The following is a 19,113-nucleotide window of genomic DNA, read 5'->3' as shown; positions in this document are numbered from 1 at the left end:
TTTCATATAATTGGCTTATTCGAAAGACTTCCTATTTTAAAATACTTTCAACATGATAAATAACAATTTGACTTTTAAGTCAAGTCTTTTATAATCTTAATATATTCGTTTAGACCACGATGGCTCAATTTGATAGAAGAATAATCGTTCTCCAGAAGAACTGGTGAGCCATCGTACTCATCGTATGGACATGGACTTAAGTGTGCTTTGGACTTTGGTTATTTCAGGGAAATTTTGGGGAAGTTGTAGTAACTATCCTCTATTCTCTCATTCTAACGACATTGTTATGTATATTCAATATGATTAAAGAAAAAAAGTGAAAACAAATATGTTTCCTTTTACATTATAAAAGTAATTTTATATATTTTATTTTGGTCCTGAATCACGATGATTTCACAAAGCCGCCTTCCTAGCTAAAGGGGATGATTCGAATGAATTGACTCCTCAAGTAATGTAAAGGCCTGGAAAGGAAAGTCTATTTATCGAAGTTCTTTAGAAAAATAAACTATTTATCGAAGATAACCTGCTATACAATACTATTTAAGGATCTCTTATTTTCAGCTAATACGATGTACATGTCCATTTCAATCACACTGACCTCTTGCGTTAAATGAGCGATGTTATCCATAATGCATGACATACAAGATTTTGACATTTTTATTCACAAATATATATCTTGCTATATTTTGCATAAGATCATTTTTTAAACTTTAATCCAATTTTAACATTGACTTTTATTAAGCCTTGGTTGGTTGGCTCAGTAAGTCAGTAATGTATAAGAGTTTATTGAACCACAGACAGATCAATTGCAGCCGAGTACAACAATTACCATCATGATCACCACATGCATGGTCAGTAAAATTGCCTTTTCTCTTGCCAAGATCCATTATATATATCATAAATCTCTATTTTGGTTTATTCTTAAAAAAGAGAATACATCTGCAGATAGTATAATGGTTTGTATTTTTGTTGTTCGCCTGTCATGTAATTAAGTTTCAGATCCAATCAATTTGAAAACAGTTGCTTTGTGACACCTTTTATATAAAGAAGCTTGTGATACTTTTGAAGATTCTAACATTTTTTGGGGAAAAATAATATACTAGAGAATTTCTCTAATTTATCTTTGTAACCTCTGTATACAAAGAAGTTTCTGATACTTAGAAAATTCTTACATTTTTGGAGATGACTTAATTTTTTAGAGAATTTCTCTAATTTGGTGGGTGAAAATCGCGTAGCTTTTAATCCTTTACTACCGCCTCCTAGTATTATGCTGTTCGCACTATTTTATTCATTCATGTTTTTTCTTTAGCAACATTATTCATGAATCAATTAGCTAATAAGCAATATCAAATTATATATTAAGGTAAATGACAAACTAACTGATTCACTTTTTGTGTCAGTCAATATTTCTACGTTTTAGTTATTATAACTTGTTATGTAAGTTGCTTAAGTGAAAGATCCTTTTCCAAGGTATAAGGCTATATCTCTCCTTCTTTTTCATGCAACAAAACATGTTTCTAATTAAAAATACCTAGAAAATGTTTGAAAATTTAGTTCCCTAAATATTTGATGGAAAAGAAAAACTGAACGAAAAATTTAATTTGGAGATAAAAAATTATAAGAAAATGATGAACAAGTTTTTTAAATGAGCTGACTGGAGCTTATTTTCAAAGTTGAATAATTTATTATTTATTATTTTATTTGTTTACCTTTGTACTCCATATAACACTCAAATATTTTTTCTTCAACCAAATAACTTGTTTATGAAGTAGCAAGGGTAGAATAACAATTGGAAAGTTGTTCTTTGAATATACAAAGATAGAAGCAAAGAAAAGTAGTACTAAAAGGAAAAACTTCCAAGTAGTTTAACAAGAAGTTCTGAGAAATTTAAGTGGGAAGGTGAAAGCATTTTAAATTTTTATGGGTCCCAACTAAACCCGGTCACGTCTATTTAAAGACATAATAACCAACCCTACCATAAACCATCGCTCAAATCTCTAGTCTCTTACTACAGACATCAACTTCCAAATCAAACAAATAATTTTAAAAGCAATTTCTAATGGCCTCACTCCAACTCTCCTCTCATTTTCTTGGCACAAACACGAAGAAACACAGCTCCATATCCATCTCTCGTACTTGTAGCTCTCCTGTCCCATGCACAAGAACACTCTCCCGCAAGTTTATGTCGTGTTCCATGTCTATGAATGGATGCGAAGGTGATTTCAAGAAGCCACTTGGTACAGCTGAGACAAGGACTATGGCGGCAGTTTTGTCTCCGTCAGCCGCCACTGAGAGTCTAATTTCAGCCGTCTCTGAGATCAAGTCTCAACCTCCGCCGTTTTCCTCCGGCGTCGTCCGGTTACAGGTACATCATACATGTCCTTCCTCTCTTTTTAAAGAGATCACGCCACGTGGTACTTTGCTATTGGTTTATGATGATATCTTTCTCTAGTTCGTTTCCTTGTCGTATCGCTATGCGGCCTATGCCTAATCATTGAAGTTCTTATATACTCCCTCCGTTTCAATCAGTGGCGGATGGTTTCAATATAGTTGATGTTTTAGAAGGATAATTTTATTTCAAATTAGATGATGTTTTGAAATTTTAAGGTTAACTTTAACTTTATTGGAAACTGTTTAACCAATTAGATTTCATTGTCTTTTTTATTATTGGTTAATTGATTCTAAAGTAATTTTTTAAAATAATTTTTTTAAGAAAAATCTAATTTTTTTAATCTTTGTGCACTAAGTCAAAACATCAAGTATTATGAAACAGAGGGAATATTTTTTTAGAGCAGACTCATTTATATTTTATTATATTCTAAGACGAACCATTTAGTTGAAAAAGACATATACACAAGCGTATATAACAGTATTATACATAAACTACCTTTCATTTATTTTACTCGAAATTATTATAAAAACCTTAATTGCAGATTTTCTATGATAAAATTCGTAACCTTTTTGTGGACTATTTTCAAAATAGTGATTAATCGTTAAGCTTATGAACAAGATAATTTAATGTTAAGTTGAGGAGAATTTTTAAAAAAAAACAGTACTCTTTTAGTACAAAACAGTACTATAGCATAATTTTGCTTATTAATGATGACCAAGTGGCTTTTCCACTTACTTCAATCTAGTAATTAGGTAAAAAAATTAATTAGGTAGACGTAGATCTGTTCTTTAATATTTTTTTTAAGACGGTAGGGTCGATGAATAGGTCTAATGCTGGTCATGCCAAAAAAATGGTCTAATGCTGGTTTTACAAATAATAGTTGCTTTTGTTTTTTTAATTCACAAACAAGCTCTTTAAAGCCATGGCTAATAATCTACAAGAAAGAACATGACTTATAATATTATTAGTATTATTACTTAGAGCATCTTTATCAATATATTTTAATACATCTTAGAGTATTATAATAAAAAGAAATAATTGAATAAGTGATGAAAGATGTATATTTTGGATTCTACACAAGAAGCATTTTGGTTAGATTTTCCCACTTATCATATTACTAATTATTATTAAATTTTATTACTTACATTATTTTATTATTTTTTACACCTAAGCTATATCTTTTCAGTTATACCATTAAAGATGCTCTTAGTGGTTTACTCAAATATACGACGTACGAGAATCTGATAGTCAACCTAACTAGACGTTTTCGGACATCCTACATGGACGTCAAAAATGAATAATCTTTCTCATAGTCAATTTAACTTTGACCAAGTTCAACACTGACTTTAAAAAGTCAAATTAACCAACAAAAAAACATTCAAGAAAATAGAAAAGAAAAGAAAAAGTAGAGACCTCGAAAGATTAATGACTGTTTTAATACACTGTTAATTAGATTTATTGTCTAGAGATTTTAAGGAAGAAAATAAAATGAATAATGATTGAGCTTGTGGGCCAAAAACAAACAAAATAAAGAAAAATAAATGTCTGGAAAAACGGGACCAATCATCATCGCTCACTCATTAACAGATCCCAATCATTTTGTTCCCGCGTAATATTAATTTCGGTTTGATTCGGTTTAGGTTCCAATCAACCAGCAAATCGGAGCAATTGATTGGCTCCAAGCGCAGAATGAGACTCACCCTCGCTGCTTCTTCTCTCGCCGTAGCGACGCTGGTCGTCCGGATCTTCTTCTCGACTTAGCAAGCGAGAACGTTAACGGTAACGGTAACAGAGACTCATCAGACCATGATCTTGTTAGCGTCGCTGGTATCGGTTCTGCAGTGTTCTTCCGTGACCTTGACCCGTTCTCTCATGATGACTGGAGATCCATCAGAAGGTAATCAAAAGCTTAAAATGCTCTTGTCTTTGTTTCACTTCATCTTTTATATGATTGTTGAGTGGTTAAATGTTCTTGAAGGTTTCTGTCCTCTACGTCACCTCTGATCCGTGCCTATGGAGGCATGCGGTTTGATCCTCACGGAAAGATCTCTGTAGAGTGGGAACCCTTTGGCGCATTTTACTTCGCAGTGCCTCAGGTACCTTCTGATTTGTGTCTTAGAGTGTTCAAAGTAGATCTTGGCATTTCTGGTATCAGTTAGGATCAGATATTTCGGGTAGAGGACAAGATGATTTATATAGGAACCGATTTTGGATATTTTGGATAATAATATATGTATAGTTTTATATTTTTAGGTAGTTAGGAAGTTTTTGATAATTTGAGTTCTCCAAATAGTTCTTGATAATTTTAACAAAATCTAAATTTTAGATATATATATATATATATATTTGGTTATGTTATGTGTAAATAATTAATATTTTATATATTCAAGTTCTCGTTGGTTGGTTGGTTCGGTTATTTCGAAATATAAATATAAGAATCATTTGGATATTTAAGGGTTTTGGTTCGATTCCGATTTTGGTTATTTTTTCGGCTCTGGTTGGGATTTTCGGTTTGAATGGAGGACGAGTTGTAATTGGCTCATACATGAACAGGTTGAGTTTAATGAGTTTGGGGGAAGCTCTATGTTGGCTGCAACTATTGCTTGGGATGATGAACTCTCTTGGACCCTGGAGAATGCCATTGAAGCACTTCAGGAGACTATGCTTCAGGTTTAAATTGATGAATCCTAACCCCAAAGTTAGTGATTAATATTTTATACTAACGAGGGGTTTGATGTGTCAGGTTTCTTCTGTTGTTATGAGATTACGGAGGGGGTCTCTAGGAGTATCTGTTCTTAGCAAGAATCATGTTCCTACAGAAGGGGCATATTACCCTGCTGTAGAGAAGGCTTTGGAGATGATTAAGCAAAAGAGTTCATCCCTTAACAAGGTAGTTTACTGACCATGTTCGTATAATATTCTTAAACACAATTATGGTTTCCACTTAACTGATGTTTCTTGTTTTTGATAAAACCAGGTTGTGCTTGCTCGCAACAGCAGAGTTATCACGGATACCGACATTGATCCCATAGCTTGGCTTGCACAGTTACAGAGTGAAGGACATGATGCGTATCAGTTCTGTCTTCAGCCACCAGGTGCACCAGCTTTTATCGGAAACACGGTAGGTTATGAGTAGTCTGTTTGTACAATATTCTTATTTAATTTAACATATCTGGAAGAAGAAACAAGTGATGTTAATTAATAAAGATATGTGTGCCTTCTTTATGAAACAGCCTGAGAGACTTTTCCAAAGGAATCAGTTAGGTGTCTGCAGTGAAGCTTTGGCTGCAACTAGGCCTCGAGGTGCTTCAGCGGCTCGCGATAAGGAGATAGAGAATGACTTACGAACCAGGTCAATTTTTTTACTTTATTGTCTTGAACAATTATAGAATTAATCTAACATTTTACCAAAAAAAAAACAATTATAGAATCCATTTCTACATTTTTATCCGTTTTTTAAGTAAATGCATATACTGACGTGATTTGCTAAAATGCTGCAGCCTGAAGGACGACCTTGAGTTCTCTATTGTACGAGAGAATATAAAAGAAAAGTTAAACGTAAGTTCATTATTGGACTGTTACAACAGTTATGATTGACACGTGTTCTTACTATCCTCTTCTTCTGTTCTGCAGTCTATATGTGACAAGGTGGTTGTTAAGCCCCAAAAAACTGTGAGGAAGCTTGCAAGAGTGCAGCACCTGTATTCTCAGTTGGCTGGGAGGCTTAGGAGAGAAGATGATGAGGTGAGACTAATAATATTCGAATAGTTTCACATCACATGATCATCTACATCACTTGAAGTTAAGGATTGACCCTTTTGTCTTATGGTTTATCTACAGTTTGAGATCTTGGCTGCTCTGCATCCAACTCCAGCTGTTTGTGGGCTTCCAGCTGAAGAAGCCAGGCTTTTAATTAAGGAAATAGGTAAGATATATGTCTTTTGTTTTCTTGTTTCAACTATATCCTAGTAACTAACTACAGATGCCCTATGCTTACTTGAACATTTTACCTCTCACAGAATCATTTGATAGAGGAATGTATGCGGGACCCATTGGATTTTTTGGTGGGCAAGAGAGTGAATTTGCAGTTGGGATCAGATCAGCTCTAGTTGAAAAGGTGAAGCTTAGTTGATCTCTCTCCCAAGCAAAACAAAAAAAAACATTTCCCTAAGTTTTTAATATCATGCCTAAATAGTTTTTCTTTTGAGTGGTTACAGGGTCTTGGTGCATTGATCTATGCGGGGACAGGGATAGTAGCAGGAAGCAACCCAACCTCAGAGTGGAATGAGCTTGATCTAAAGATATCTCAGGTACGAGTTGTTTACATAATGTAAACCTAACATGGCTCTTCTTTTGTTTCCAAAACGCCTAAGCTTTAGTCTTTTGTGTTGTTGTTTTTTTGTAGTTTACCAAGTCAATTGAAAATAAGACTCTACAGAGGATTAATTGAAGAAGAGTAACAAAAACAACAACATCAACAACATTTGTATTTCATTATATCGTATGGGAATGGGGGTTACAGTATAAATCAGTGTGTGTGTTGTCATTTGCAATGTCTATCTTTGTAACTAGAAAGTATAATTTATGTAAGGTAATAGTTCTTTTTCCTGATTGTTAATGAGTCGATCTTTCTTGGTTGTAACTGGCTGATGCCTTTATGATTGTTAATCATTTTTTTTTCTCGACCAAAGACTGGTGTTACTTGACCCAAAATTTTGGTATTAGCCGGTTCTCAATATTATTGTGGCGATCAAACCAAAAACCGGATGAATAAATCGTAATCAAACTAAATTTTAAGAATATTTGAATGGTTGTATATATTTTGTCTTTAAAAAAATTAAAATCAAATCAAAAACCAAACCCAAAAACAAACTGTAAATTTACTAAGTGATATTTTTAAAACCGAATCAATCCAATGATTAGACAATTCTACCATGAACAGATCATATATCCGGATTAGATATTAAAATTATTTAATTGAATAAAATCATTAAAACTATCAAAAATTTATGAACTAAAATAACAAAAGAATAGTTCAAAATTTCTAATATTTTATTTTAACTATATATTATATTCAACCAAAAAAATATATTATATTTACTATAATTAATTTGAAATATATACTATATGTATATAAAATTTGTGAACCACATCTACTCCGATTGAACTATATTGAAGTGTGACTTAAATAATTCGGTTTTGAGTCCGGTTGGGTTGGGTTGCTTCCTGCCACCATAATAACCAACCAAGAATCTGAAGTCTGGTTATACAAAAGCGTGAAAATCAAAGATAAAGCGTTAACGAATATGATTGGCTGAAACCATAAAGAACCCATCTGACGTGGCAGATTCTCTGTCCTCAGAGATTTTCATTTTCAGATAGTGTCCGAACGTCGAAACAACAACACGAAGACATCTCCACAAAGATTTTTTTTCCTTTTTCCATAGCTTCGATCTTCCTCCAATGTCTGTCAACGCTCCCATATCGTCTCACCCGAGAACACAGTTCCTCTCCAACCCCGTTCTCCCTCGCTTTCGTCGGTCATACTCCGCCGTGAAATCACCAGCAGCCTTCTCCGTCGTCTCAATGGCTCCCCAGAAAAAGGTAACTCTCACTTTGCATATAGTATGATTGTATGAACCTTTATTGGGTTCTGAGGATAGAAACTATAGAGTAAACTTTATATCTACAGAAACATAAATAATCTTTAGTCATTTCTCTAGAGTTCTATATATAATATTTCTTTTTAAAGTTGTTTAATTGTGATTATTAAATCAAAAGGTGAACAAGTACGATGCCAAGTGGAAGAAACAATGGTACGGAGCGGGACTATTCTTCGAAGGGAGCGAAGAAGTAAACGTCGACGTTTTCAAGAAGCTGGAGAAGCGAAAAGTACTAAGCAACGTTGAGAAATCCGGCTTGCTCTCAAAAGCAGAAGACTTGGGAGTCACGTTGTCATCTCTTGAGAAGCTTGGTGTTTTCTCCAAAGCAGAGGAGCTCGGTCTTCTCAGTCTCCTTGAGACTTTAGCCGGTACATCTCCTGCTGTCTTGGCCTCGGCTGCATTACCGGCTCTGACGGCTGCTATTGTAGCCGTGGTGCTGATTCCTGATGACTCAACTACTCTGGTGGTTGCTCAAGCGGTTTTGGGCGGTGCTTTTGCTCTTGGAGCTGTTGTTTTGTTGGTGGGTTCTGTTGTTTTGGATGGACTTCAAGAAGCTGATTGAGTTTTCCTCTGTAAACAAAACACAACTAAAAACATTGCTGTACAATTGTTTTTTTTGTAATAAAGTTTCTATAGAAGGACTATAGCTTATTAAAGCCTTATTGACACAAAATGAAAATAGTATCTGGTTCACCCAACTCGTCTGTTAAAGTTTTCCCTAGTTCATCTGATTAGATGTATCCACTTTCATCTTTGTCAAAGAACATGAAAGCTTGTCTGAAATATTCATCATTCTCCATCTTCTGCAAGTGTATTATCATTGCTACTAACTCTCCATAGACCAGGCATTCATGCCGTTAACATCCGCCTGCATCAAAGTTCATGAATGTTAGTACCGAGAAGACAAAACAATGTTGAATAATTTGATCCAGACGTATCTTCATGAGAGAAGAGCCAATGGTAAAATTTACCACTTTCCATCAGCATTTTTGCGAATCATGAAAATCTCAATAAACTTACTGTTAACCGTCAAACAATTAAGGTTTACTTTATGGGCTGTAAGAAATGCTTTTGTTCCCTACATTTTCTATCACATTTGAATTTTCTTTGATTTTTAAGGTCCCATGTCCATTATTTCTTTGAAATATATAGAACTCTTTTTTAACTTAAAAAGCCTATAGAAAAAGGCTTGCGATGTGATGGTTGGTAGGGGTTTTTTTTCCGGTGGGCGGTAAATACAGTTCCGTGTCGGTTTAGTAACTTAGCCGGTTTGGAATTTGTTTACAATTGGTTTCCTTTCTATGCCATGTAAATGTTTCAATTTCTATTATTATAATATAAAAGTTAAAGATAAAGAAGAAAAATAGCTAAATAACTATAATATATGCAAAATATTTATGTTTAGAAACTCTAAGTAGGAACCAATGGATGAGGATGTTCTGAGGACCATCAAAGTTGTTTGAACGTTGCTAAATGACAAAAGGAACAACTAGTTATAGAAGGCCTAAACCCAGACGAGAACACACAGAGACGGCGATCGTTGTTACCGTCAAGACTCGAGAGATATGAAGAAACATTAACCTACCGTAATTAATATAGATCTCACACCTTCAAATTAATTCCTTTATCACTTGAGATTTAGCAACGGATATTCAAATGTTCTTTTTGTTTTCGGATATAAAATTAGGTGAGGAGATTTACGTGAGAACTTAAACTAACTGATAAGTTTACTTTATTCAAAAGGTCCGACTAATTAATAATATCGTTAACTAAAACTTGAATTTTGCATTGGCTGTTCAATGCAGACTTTGCACAGAAAATGAAATGCAAATGATCTCATGACACGGCCCTACTACGGCCGTTGTCGACGAAATTAATGTTTTCTTTTCTTTGTAACATATATTTTTTTTTTTGTCACTGACATATATTTCTATGTAAGATTATGATGTTTGAATATTTGACTCTGATTTTGCAAATTTAAAATGATATACATGTTGTCAGAAAGAAATTATATACAGATGCTAAACAATGCCGGATTTTTAAAATGTTACTAGGTAGTTTTCTGCATCATGTGCAGTAAAAAAAATTCAAAAATTAATTTATACTTAAAAGTAAAGTTTACTAAATATTATATATTTTATTATTTTCACCAATATTTAAATATAGATTTGATTTAGTTAAATATTAAATTAAGATAAAATGATTATTTAAAAATATATTGAAGAATATATATGTATATATTTAAATTATAATCTTAGATAGTATTTTTCTATCTATATATATATTGTTTAAATATATTAAAATTGTATAAAACTAATAAATGATATAAAATTGTATAACTATCAAAAATTTAAACTAAACAATATTTATAAAAAAATTTAGATATATAAGAAACTAATGATTTAACGATTAGAAATCTAAATATTTTAAAAATTGTAGCAATTTTTGAAAGTTTTAGTAATACAAATTTTATAACTATAGAAAATAAAATAAAATAATATTCAAAATTTGTAATGTTATATATGAATATATTTATTTTATAGATGATGTATTCTAAAAAGTTTACCAAAAATATAAATTAACATTAAATGAAATAGTCCATGTCATATTTTTTCGAAGTCCATGTTATTAATTTTAGTAGCCATGCCATATTTCTTTTGTGAAACTGATTGTATAAAGGACATTTAGCAAAATCACTTCTCAAATAATGTATATGAGATTTTGAAAGCTTTAGTAATACAAATTGTATAATTATAGAAAATAAAATAATATTTTGAAATTTGTAATGTTATATATGAATATATTTATTTTATAGTTGATGTATGAGATATTACTATATTTAAAAAGTTTACCAAAAAAAATATTTCGAAATTTCTGACAACACAGGCAGTGTAAAGTTTGTTTGGATGGCATGTACCTCATACATCAACTATAAAATAAATATATTCATATATAATATACCCTTTAAAACTCAGATCTCTAAATATGGGTTAAAAGCCATCTTCTTTTCTGTTGCTAAAAAAAAAGACATCTTATTTTCAACATATTCGAATATGCTTTGAATCATCATTTCACAAAACCAAAAGTTTAACGAAGTCATAATCAATATTAGATTATTTCTAGCTCACCATTTTATATGTTTCCATAGTATGCATGTAGTAGAAAGATTCAGTAATTGCGTGTGTCAACTGGACTGCAAATTTCTTGCAAATGAGAAAGAGTGGTCTTGAAACACCCGGAGAACATTTTACGCTTTTCTTTGTTGCAAAGTTTAAAGTACTGAAAACAAAGATTCAGTTTTAAAAAAGACTGAAAATAAAGATAAAACCAGGAAAGTAAAATATGTAAGGGAAATGAAATCTAATGATGGAAAAAGGTTTTTGATTTTGAATAATATATTTCAGTGATACGCGAATGTTGACACAAAATGGAATGTTGAAACTAACGAAAAGAAATGGATCAAGCGAAATAAGTATAGCTCTGTATCTTACAAAAGGGAAAAGATCTCTAATAACTGTTTTCGGGATCCGAAAGAAAATAGTTTAAGAATGAGGTAACAAAATAGAACGGGTGATACATTATTTAAAACTAAAACCAAATACGATACAAATATAAATAATATCATCAAAAGTTTATAATATCAAATATTTCAGTAATTCAATAAATTTTGAATATATCTATATTGAACGATGAAATTTAATTGTACTAACTTTTCATGTTTTTTTTGGAAAAGGACAAAAGAAAGAAATATCGCACCTTGAGGCTTGAACACCATGCAACTTGCCATTTTGGTGTGCGAGATTAGTGAGCTGCGAAATATCATTTTTCTTCTTAAGACGATAAACTACGTGCGGTGCATATTTTAGTTATTTTAGTTGAATGCAGGATAAATCATCGTCCATTCAATATGCTCTAAGTTTTTCTTGTGTTTTTAATTGGAAAGAATATAGAACTAAAGGAAATAAAACAACACCAAAATGAAGATATTCTTAAAAAAAGTTTCAAGAAAAACAAAATAAGTAAAGGGAAACGAAGTCTTCTTTGATTATGTTAAAAAGGTCCTTTCATTTATTTTAGAAAAGAACAGACTGCTACCGGCATCGACATCACGGTCACGGCTGGAAAAAATTCAATTTATATAAATGATTCGATAACAATGAATATGATTTTTTCACATAATTATCATAAACCACTGGTAAATCACTCGAAAACTGGTGTTAGTTTTTTCCCTTATCTCCAAATAAACCACATAGATCATAAAAATTGTATTGTAATTAATACTAATAAAAAGGATTATTTAGCGATACTAATAAAAAACCCTACATTTAATTGTTGTCAGTCTCCTAAGACAAAAAGGTCAGAGAGTTAAAGGAGACGACAACATTAAGCATGTAAGAATCAGCCAAACGGTAACTGACACGTGGCAGTAGGACCATCAACATACGTGTGTGTAAAGTAGGCTATTTCTCTAAATAATAGTAGTTGCTTCGCCTATATAGAGCAGAAAGACCGTTGCGGCGTTGCCTATTTGACCTATAATTATCATCTTCCCAAATCCCTCTACATTGTCGGCTCCGGTAACTTCTGTCTATTAGCTCCTTCTCTGTCTGATTTTGTTCAACTCATTTCTTTGTCTTTTTTTTTGTGAGATGTCAAAAAATATTAAACTGCTACTTAACATGTACAAAAGTCTAAAGGAAAACTATCTTTGCTTTTTTTTGGATCCAGCAAAAGATGTAGGTTAGATTTACAAGTTGGATTCAGTTTGTACATATTCGTTTGCTAGATTTCTTAAACTAGATCTGTGTCATAAATAGAAACTTTTGCTTAGTCTTTTCTGTGCATTATCCTCCATTGAGGTGGGCACGTCGCTTTTTTTTTCTTCTATTCACACAAAAGAAGAACAAGTTTTTTTTTTTTTTGATAAAAAGAAGAACAAGTTTTTCTGATAAGTTCCATTTTTCTTCTTTATGTTTTCATTTTTAAATGCACAGAAAGGCTATTTTGTTATTCCTTTTTTTCAACCAAAAATGCATTATTTTTCATAGCTGGTGGAAGAAGACGCCAGTACTCGTACATATATAAAGGATTCATTTAAAATTTTGCAAAAGATTATATGAATATAGATTGTATCAGGTTAGTCGTTGGCACATGGTATATGTTATTAGAAATAACTATATATGTTACATATATGTCCTCTTTGTGGTTAGTTAGATTATAAAAAGGTCAGGCCAGGCCAAAGGTGAAAATCTGAAGAGAACAAAGAGTTGTGGAGAGAGTTTGAGTGATTCTAGGAGATGGAAGAAGAAAGAGTGGGAAGCTCGAAGAGGCCCTTTCGAGGTATCGTAGCAGATCTCAGAGGAAGAGCCTTGTGTTACAAGCATGACTGGCTCGCTGGTCTTCTTTCTGGTTTCGGGTACTTGGTTTGGTTTCTTTTTTTTTTTTTTGAAAAGATTGGTTTGGTTTCTTTAATCATTTTTTTTTATAAGTGTCATTAATCATTATTAAATTCTTATTAACAGAAAAGAGGAACAAATTTTTTATTAATTTTGCTTGTAGGATTTTAGCACCGACGACATATGTCTTCTTCGCCTCTGCGCTTCCGGTTATTGCCTTTGGCGAGCAACTGAGCCGTGACACAGGTCTACTTCTTTGAGTCTTCAAGCCAGCTTTGATTTTTATATATTCACGGTTTGTGTTCACGTGGAACAAAAGTCTTCAAGTAGCTCTGATCTTTTTTATTACTCACGGTTTGTCTTCACATCACATGCAACAAAAAAGTCTACAAGTTGCACTTTGCACACGATTTGGCTTTTGCATGCAACCTATGATTCAACGAGAGAAGCAAACTTTAAATTGATTTTCTATTTTATTTTGGGGAAAACGATGTATAGATGGAGTGTTAAGCCCAGTAGAAACGTTAACATCAACAGCGTTATGTGGAGTGATACATTCGATACTAGGAGGACAACCACTGTTGATACTTGGAGTTGCAGAACCAACTGTCTTAATGTACGTTTACTTGTACCACTTCGCTAAAGGAAGACCAGAACTGGGGAAAGAACTCTTCTTAGCTTGGGCTGCTTGGTACTAACAAAAAGAACTCTTTCCATACTTTTCTAATGTTTTTTATTTCGCTATATAGTTATGGTTTTGTTGGCTGTTATATAAAACCTGAAGGGTATGTGTGTGGACGGCTTTGTTACTGGTTGTAATAGCGATATTCAACGTAGCTGATATCATTAACCGATTCACGAGGATCGCTGGTGAGCTTTTTGGTATGTTGATCGCCGTTCTATTCATCCAACAAACCATAAAGGTAGCAGTTCAACCACTCTCAGTTGCGATGGTATTATATGTAAAATGGTATATAGATAAAACTAGGCATGGGCCCTTTTTACCCCAACCAAAGTATTTATCTAGACCCAAACCGAAAAAAAAAAAACGGATCTGAACTATTATATAAAAATATCTGAATGGAACTTATGAACTTAAAATTTTGGGGTTTGGTTATAACCCGAACCGGACCGATATTCGAACTAGTATCCGAAGATATCTGAAATTAGTAAAATATATTAATGTTTTATACATGTTAAGGTAATTTAGATATTTTAGAGTATTCAAAATATGTTTGTAGTTTTATTTATTATTTTAAATACTTTTTGTTAGTTTAGATAGTTTTACTAATTTTTAATTAGATTTGTAAATAATTTATATATTTTGAATTTTTGGGTCAATTTTTGAGGTTTAAAAATCTAAATACTTTTTGTTAATTTAGTTAGTTTTACTAAATTTTAATTAGATTTGTAAATAATTTATATATTTTGAATTTTTTGGGTCAATTTTTGAAGTTTAAAAATATATTTTTCGACTATTTCAAACATTAGTTATAACCCAATCCGAATCGAATCTGGAAAAAACCTAACCGAACCCCATCCGATAATTAGTAAAACCTGAGAATTATAAACATGTTAAGATTTATTATCGGTTTTAAATGTTTTTAACACTAAGAAACTAGTAGAGGTATAATAAGAAACTGCACCTTGTCATATCAACATATGAGATGTTCAAATGAAATGGTTAGGGAATGGTGAGCGAGTTTAAGAAGCCAGAACAGGATGACTCAACACTTGAGAAGTATCAGTTCCAGTGGCTCTACACAAACGGACTACTCGGCCTCATTTTCACCTTTGGCCTTCTCTACACAGCTCTGAAGAGCAGAAAAGCTAGGTCTTGGCGATATGGAACAGGTAAATGAGAGTTATATTGTCATGATTTGGTTACCATTTATGTATCAAAAAACCATCCTTAAACTCTTTTTGGTTTTTAAAGGATGGTACAGAAACTTCATAGCAGACTATGGAGTTCCTCTGATGGTTGTGGTTTGGACTGCATTGTCTTTCAGTACGCCATCAAGACTCCCCTCTGGTGTCCCTAGAAGACTCTCTAGTCCTCTTCCATGGGACTCTGCTTCTTTAGGACATTGGACTGCCATCAAGGTACACAAAAAGCCACTCTACACATCTTTAGAAAGATCTTCTTAATTGATTCATTATCTAAACCTCTTTGAGACCTGTTCTTGGTTGTGTACAGGACATGGGAAAAGTCCCTCCGGCCTACATTTTCGCGGGTTTTATCCCCGCGTTGATGATCGCAGGGCTCTACTTCTTTGACCACAGTGTTGTAGCGCAGCTCGCGCAGCAGAAGGAGTTCAACCTCAAGAACCCTTCTGCCTATCACTACGACGTCCTCTTGTTAGGTTTCATGGTAATCATTCTCAAAACACTTCACAACATTTGACCGATTTGGTTGAAAATCTCCAAAAAACTGTGTAGGTTTTGGTCTGTGGATTGCTCGGTCTGCCTCCTTCCAACGGAGTCCTTCCTCAGTCTCCAATGCATACCAAAAGCCTAGCTGTTCTCAAACGACAGGTTTAGTACTATGTTCAGACCAAGCTGGTCTTCTTGTTGAACCATTTTATGAATTTGGTGGTTACCTTTTGTGCAGCTAATCCGGAGGAAGATGGTGATGACAGCTAAAGAAAGCATGAGAAAGAGAGCAAGCTCCTCACAAGTGTATGAGAACATGCAAGAAGTCTTTATAGAAATGGACAAAAGCCCACTTGTACGTAGTACACTCAATACCATAAGTAAAAGTTTTCAAGATTCATAATCATAAGCAAGCTCTTGTTTAAATCTACAGGTTCAGACAAACACAACACACGTAATGGAGCTGCAAGATTTGAAAGAAGCAGTGATGAAGAAAACTGACGAGGAAGGAGATAGCAGTGAGGAGGGTGGTTTCGATCCAGAGAAGCACCTTGAGGCTTTCTTGCCTGTTAGAGTCAACGAGCAGAGAGTGAGCAACCTGTTACAGTCACTGCTAGTGGCAGGTGCAGTGTTGGCTATACCTGCCATTAAACTCATACCAACTTCTCTCCTATGGGGTTATTTCGCATACATGGCCATCGATAGCCTCCCAGGGAATCAGTTCTTCGAGCGCACAGTGCTTCTCTTCGTCCCACCAAGCCGGAGATTCAAGTATGTGCTCTGAAAATGCTCTGTTTTGCTCTGTTTCTTATGCATTCAAAGCCTGATCACTTGATGAATGTTGTTGCTAGGGTCTTGGAGGGAGCACATGCGTCGTTCGTGGAGAAGGTTCCGTTTAAGTCAATGGCTGCGTTCACAATGTTACAGATATTCTACTTTGGACTGTGCTACGGAGTGACGTGGATTCCGGTGGCCGGAATCATGTTTCCGGTCCCTTTCTTCCTCTTAATAGCCATCAGACAGTACCTTCTCCCGAAGCTATTTAAACCGGCGCATCTACGAGAACTCGATGCCTCTGAGTACGAGGAGATCCCTGGAACTCCTAGGAACCCTCTTGAGCTGTCTTTCAGGGTGAGTCAATGTGGAACCGGTCCTGTTAAAAACAAAATTGTTCCATACATGTTCCAAATTGTTAAAAACAAAATTTTTAGTAATTGTTTTTACTAAATTGTCTATAGCCCTGAGACTTATATTATATTTGATTCTGCATTTTATAACTGGTTTTGTAATAATCATGAGTTAACATTGTTTTAAAGTCGACTGGCTCGATGAGAGACGTCCTAGAGTGTGATGCTGAGATCTTAGACGAGTTAACCACGAGCAGAGGGGAGCTTAGAGTCCGTCCAGCTAGTCTTAGTCCAGACAAAGGCCACCAGGTTACCTTATTATGTTTGTTTGTTGTGGATTGTTGTGTTAAATCTAAACTTAGTAAAAGAAGAATGTTCAGAGACTCATATGTTTAACATGCAGATTTACCCCAACGAGATAGTAGAAGCAGGAGAGGGGGACATGAATACTCCAAGAGAGTGATCTATCAACGATCACAATGACCATGTGGTATATGTGAATCAGAAGACCGATGATATTAGGGTTTGTGTCCTTAAATAAACCCAAGATGACGTGTTTGTCAAGATAATGTTTTTAGTAGTAAGAATTTTATAAGTACTGGATAAATCTTAAACCGAGCAGGGAAAATTATCATTTTCTTTTTCTTTTGCTTATATTAAAATTTATGAATCAATGTTTCATATTTTGTTATACATTTTATATACCAAATCTGAATTTTTTTAGTTGCTGAGAATAAATGAAATGTTTTGAAGTTGAGACAAGGCGTTGGGAGCTTGCTTGTTCTCCAAGAAACAATATACATGGTGAACTACAAGTTCATGATTCTGAAGGCATAGCAACAAAACTACTAAACATGAGCAAATTTTGAGATATCTGCAAAAGAATTGCTTCTCCTTCACTAACATGTAAAACACCTGCAATATGTTTCGTCAGTTCACCATTTGTTTGAAGAGCACTTAACCTCTCTGTGATCTCTGAAAGCTCTTTTACTATCCTTTCTGTGTTTACATCTCTTCTCAGTTTCATCACAACAACACAAAGATAAAAAGTCTTGTTTGGTCAGAATTACACATAACAAAATGATCAAACCTCAGAATAGAATTCTTAGTCATACCTTTTTCTTATACTCCTCTCAACTTTCCATTTGTACTAAGAAACTTGATTCTTCAGTGTTACAAGACCCATTTTTATCGATATTTTACGGCTTATCCTCATGATTTGAAGAACATACTTAAAAATCAGAGACTGGTATGGTTTCTTGGCAATCGTAATCTGCCTTAGCACTACCGTGTTCTTCAAGAAACTCCTCTTTTGAAACTTCATCATCCATTAAACATCCATATCTCTCTCTCTCTGTAAGCCTCAAGTTCAGCTTCAAGCTCTTTCACTTCCTCTTCCCTCTTCGCTAATTCATTACTTATAGACTGTAAAGCTTCGTGGTCACACTCTGCTTGTTTCATCCATCATTCTTTGGTACTGCAAAGCCTCCATTTGAATAGCGGATTTTTCGGCTTGTAGCCTTGTGATCCTATAGCGTCGTTGGCTGCAACAGCTGAAGCACTTTTCTCTTCATCTAACTCCATATATAAATCTATCAGTGACTTCTTGTCCAAGCAAACCTCTTTCTTGAGCTGATGAAGGATGGTTTCACCGTTTGAATTAGCCATGTCTGTCTTATCTAAAGGTCTCTCTCACACTTTTTGTTATGTTTTTTTTCTTAAATACCCGGAGGTGGGGGAACAAAATTCGTAATTCCCCCAGCCTCGAAACCATATATAGCATAGTATGTAATGTTAGTTTCGTCCCAGCGGTCACTTGAAGTGGAGATCTCTGACACAGTGACCATGATTTTTTACACTTGACTACTTGAGCTAATGACCTTTGGTTGTTTTTATTATGTTTATGGATATGTTTCTATTTATGGGTAGGGAGGGTCTAAAGATTAGACGTGAGGATAACATTGTCCTTGATGCTAAAACTAAATACTACAAACTATACACAATCTTAACTAAGGACATGCCAACACACACACGTTTGACTTATACATATGTATGTTGTTGTTAGGTTGGTTGATTAGTGAATGGAGATCATGTTCTGTGATTGGAAGATTATTTGCTTCCGTAATAGCTAATATACCTAATCATCCCACGCTAAAAATATA

The 19,113-nt window shown here is 33.9% G+C and overlaps 3 protein-coding genes across 3 annotated transcripts; all 3 read left to right on the top strand.

Moving 5' to 3' along the window:
* The first annotated feature begins 1,975 nt into the window (after positions 1-1,975).
* On the top strand, positions 1,976-7,005 carry LOC108829329 (isochorismate synthase 1, chloroplastic). The gene is made up of 13 exons (XM_018602995.2): positions 1,976-2,365; positions 4,033-4,289; positions 4,371-4,488; positions 4,946-5,062; positions 5,136-5,282; positions 5,370-5,513; positions 5,626-5,744; positions 5,893-5,950; positions 6,026-6,136; positions 6,233-6,317; positions 6,412-6,509; positions 6,610-6,702; positions 6,798-7,005. The coding sequence occupies exons 1-13, from the start codon at positions 2,060-2,062 to the stop codon at positions 6,840-6,842; spliced, it is 1,698 nt and encodes a 565-aa protein (XP_018458497.2). The 5' UTR covers positions 1,976-2,059; the 3' UTR covers positions 6,843-7,005.
* A 746-nt stretch (positions 7,006-7,751) lies between these two features.
* LOC108841561 (uncharacterized) lies at positions 7,752-8,699 on the top strand. Its single transcript, XM_018614313.2, has 2 exons — positions 7,752-7,996; positions 8,174-8,699. The coding sequence occupies exons 1-2, from the start codon at positions 7,856-7,858 to the stop codon at positions 8,615-8,617; spliced, it is 585 nt and encodes a 194-aa protein (XP_018469815.1). The 5' UTR covers positions 7,752-7,855; the 3' UTR covers positions 8,618-8,699.
* Positions 8,700-12,526: 3,827 nt separating this feature from the next.
* LOC108843673 (boron transporter 4) lies at positions 12,527-17,644 on the top strand. The gene is made up of 14 exons (XM_056994631.1): positions 12,527-12,632; positions 13,270-13,471; positions 13,615-13,697; positions 13,950-14,142; positions 14,236-14,374; positions 15,140-15,305; positions 15,388-15,554; positions 15,649-15,822; positions 15,891-15,986; positions 16,063-16,179; positions 16,258-16,595; positions 16,676-16,955; positions 17,141-17,260; positions 17,355-17,644. The coding sequence occupies exons 2-14, from the start codon at positions 13,353-13,355 to the stop codon at positions 17,412-17,414; spliced, it is 2,052 nt and encodes a 683-aa protein (XP_056850611.1). The 5' UTR covers positions 12,527-12,632; positions 13,270-13,352; the 3' UTR covers positions 17,415-17,644.
* Positions 17,645-19,113: the final 1,469 nt, after the last annotated feature.

The sequence above is a fragment of the Raphanus sativus genome, chromosome 2, assembly GCF_000801105.2.
Source record: "Raphanus sativus cultivar WK10039 chromosome 2, ASM80110v3, whole genome shotgun sequence".
In the NCBI taxonomy this organism is placed as follows: domain Eukaryota; kingdom Viridiplantae; phylum Streptophyta; class Magnoliopsida; order Brassicales; family Brassicaceae; genus Raphanus; species Raphanus sativus.
Note: the sequence above shows the minus strand (reverse complement) of the source record. Positions and strands in the feature narration are given on the sequence as shown.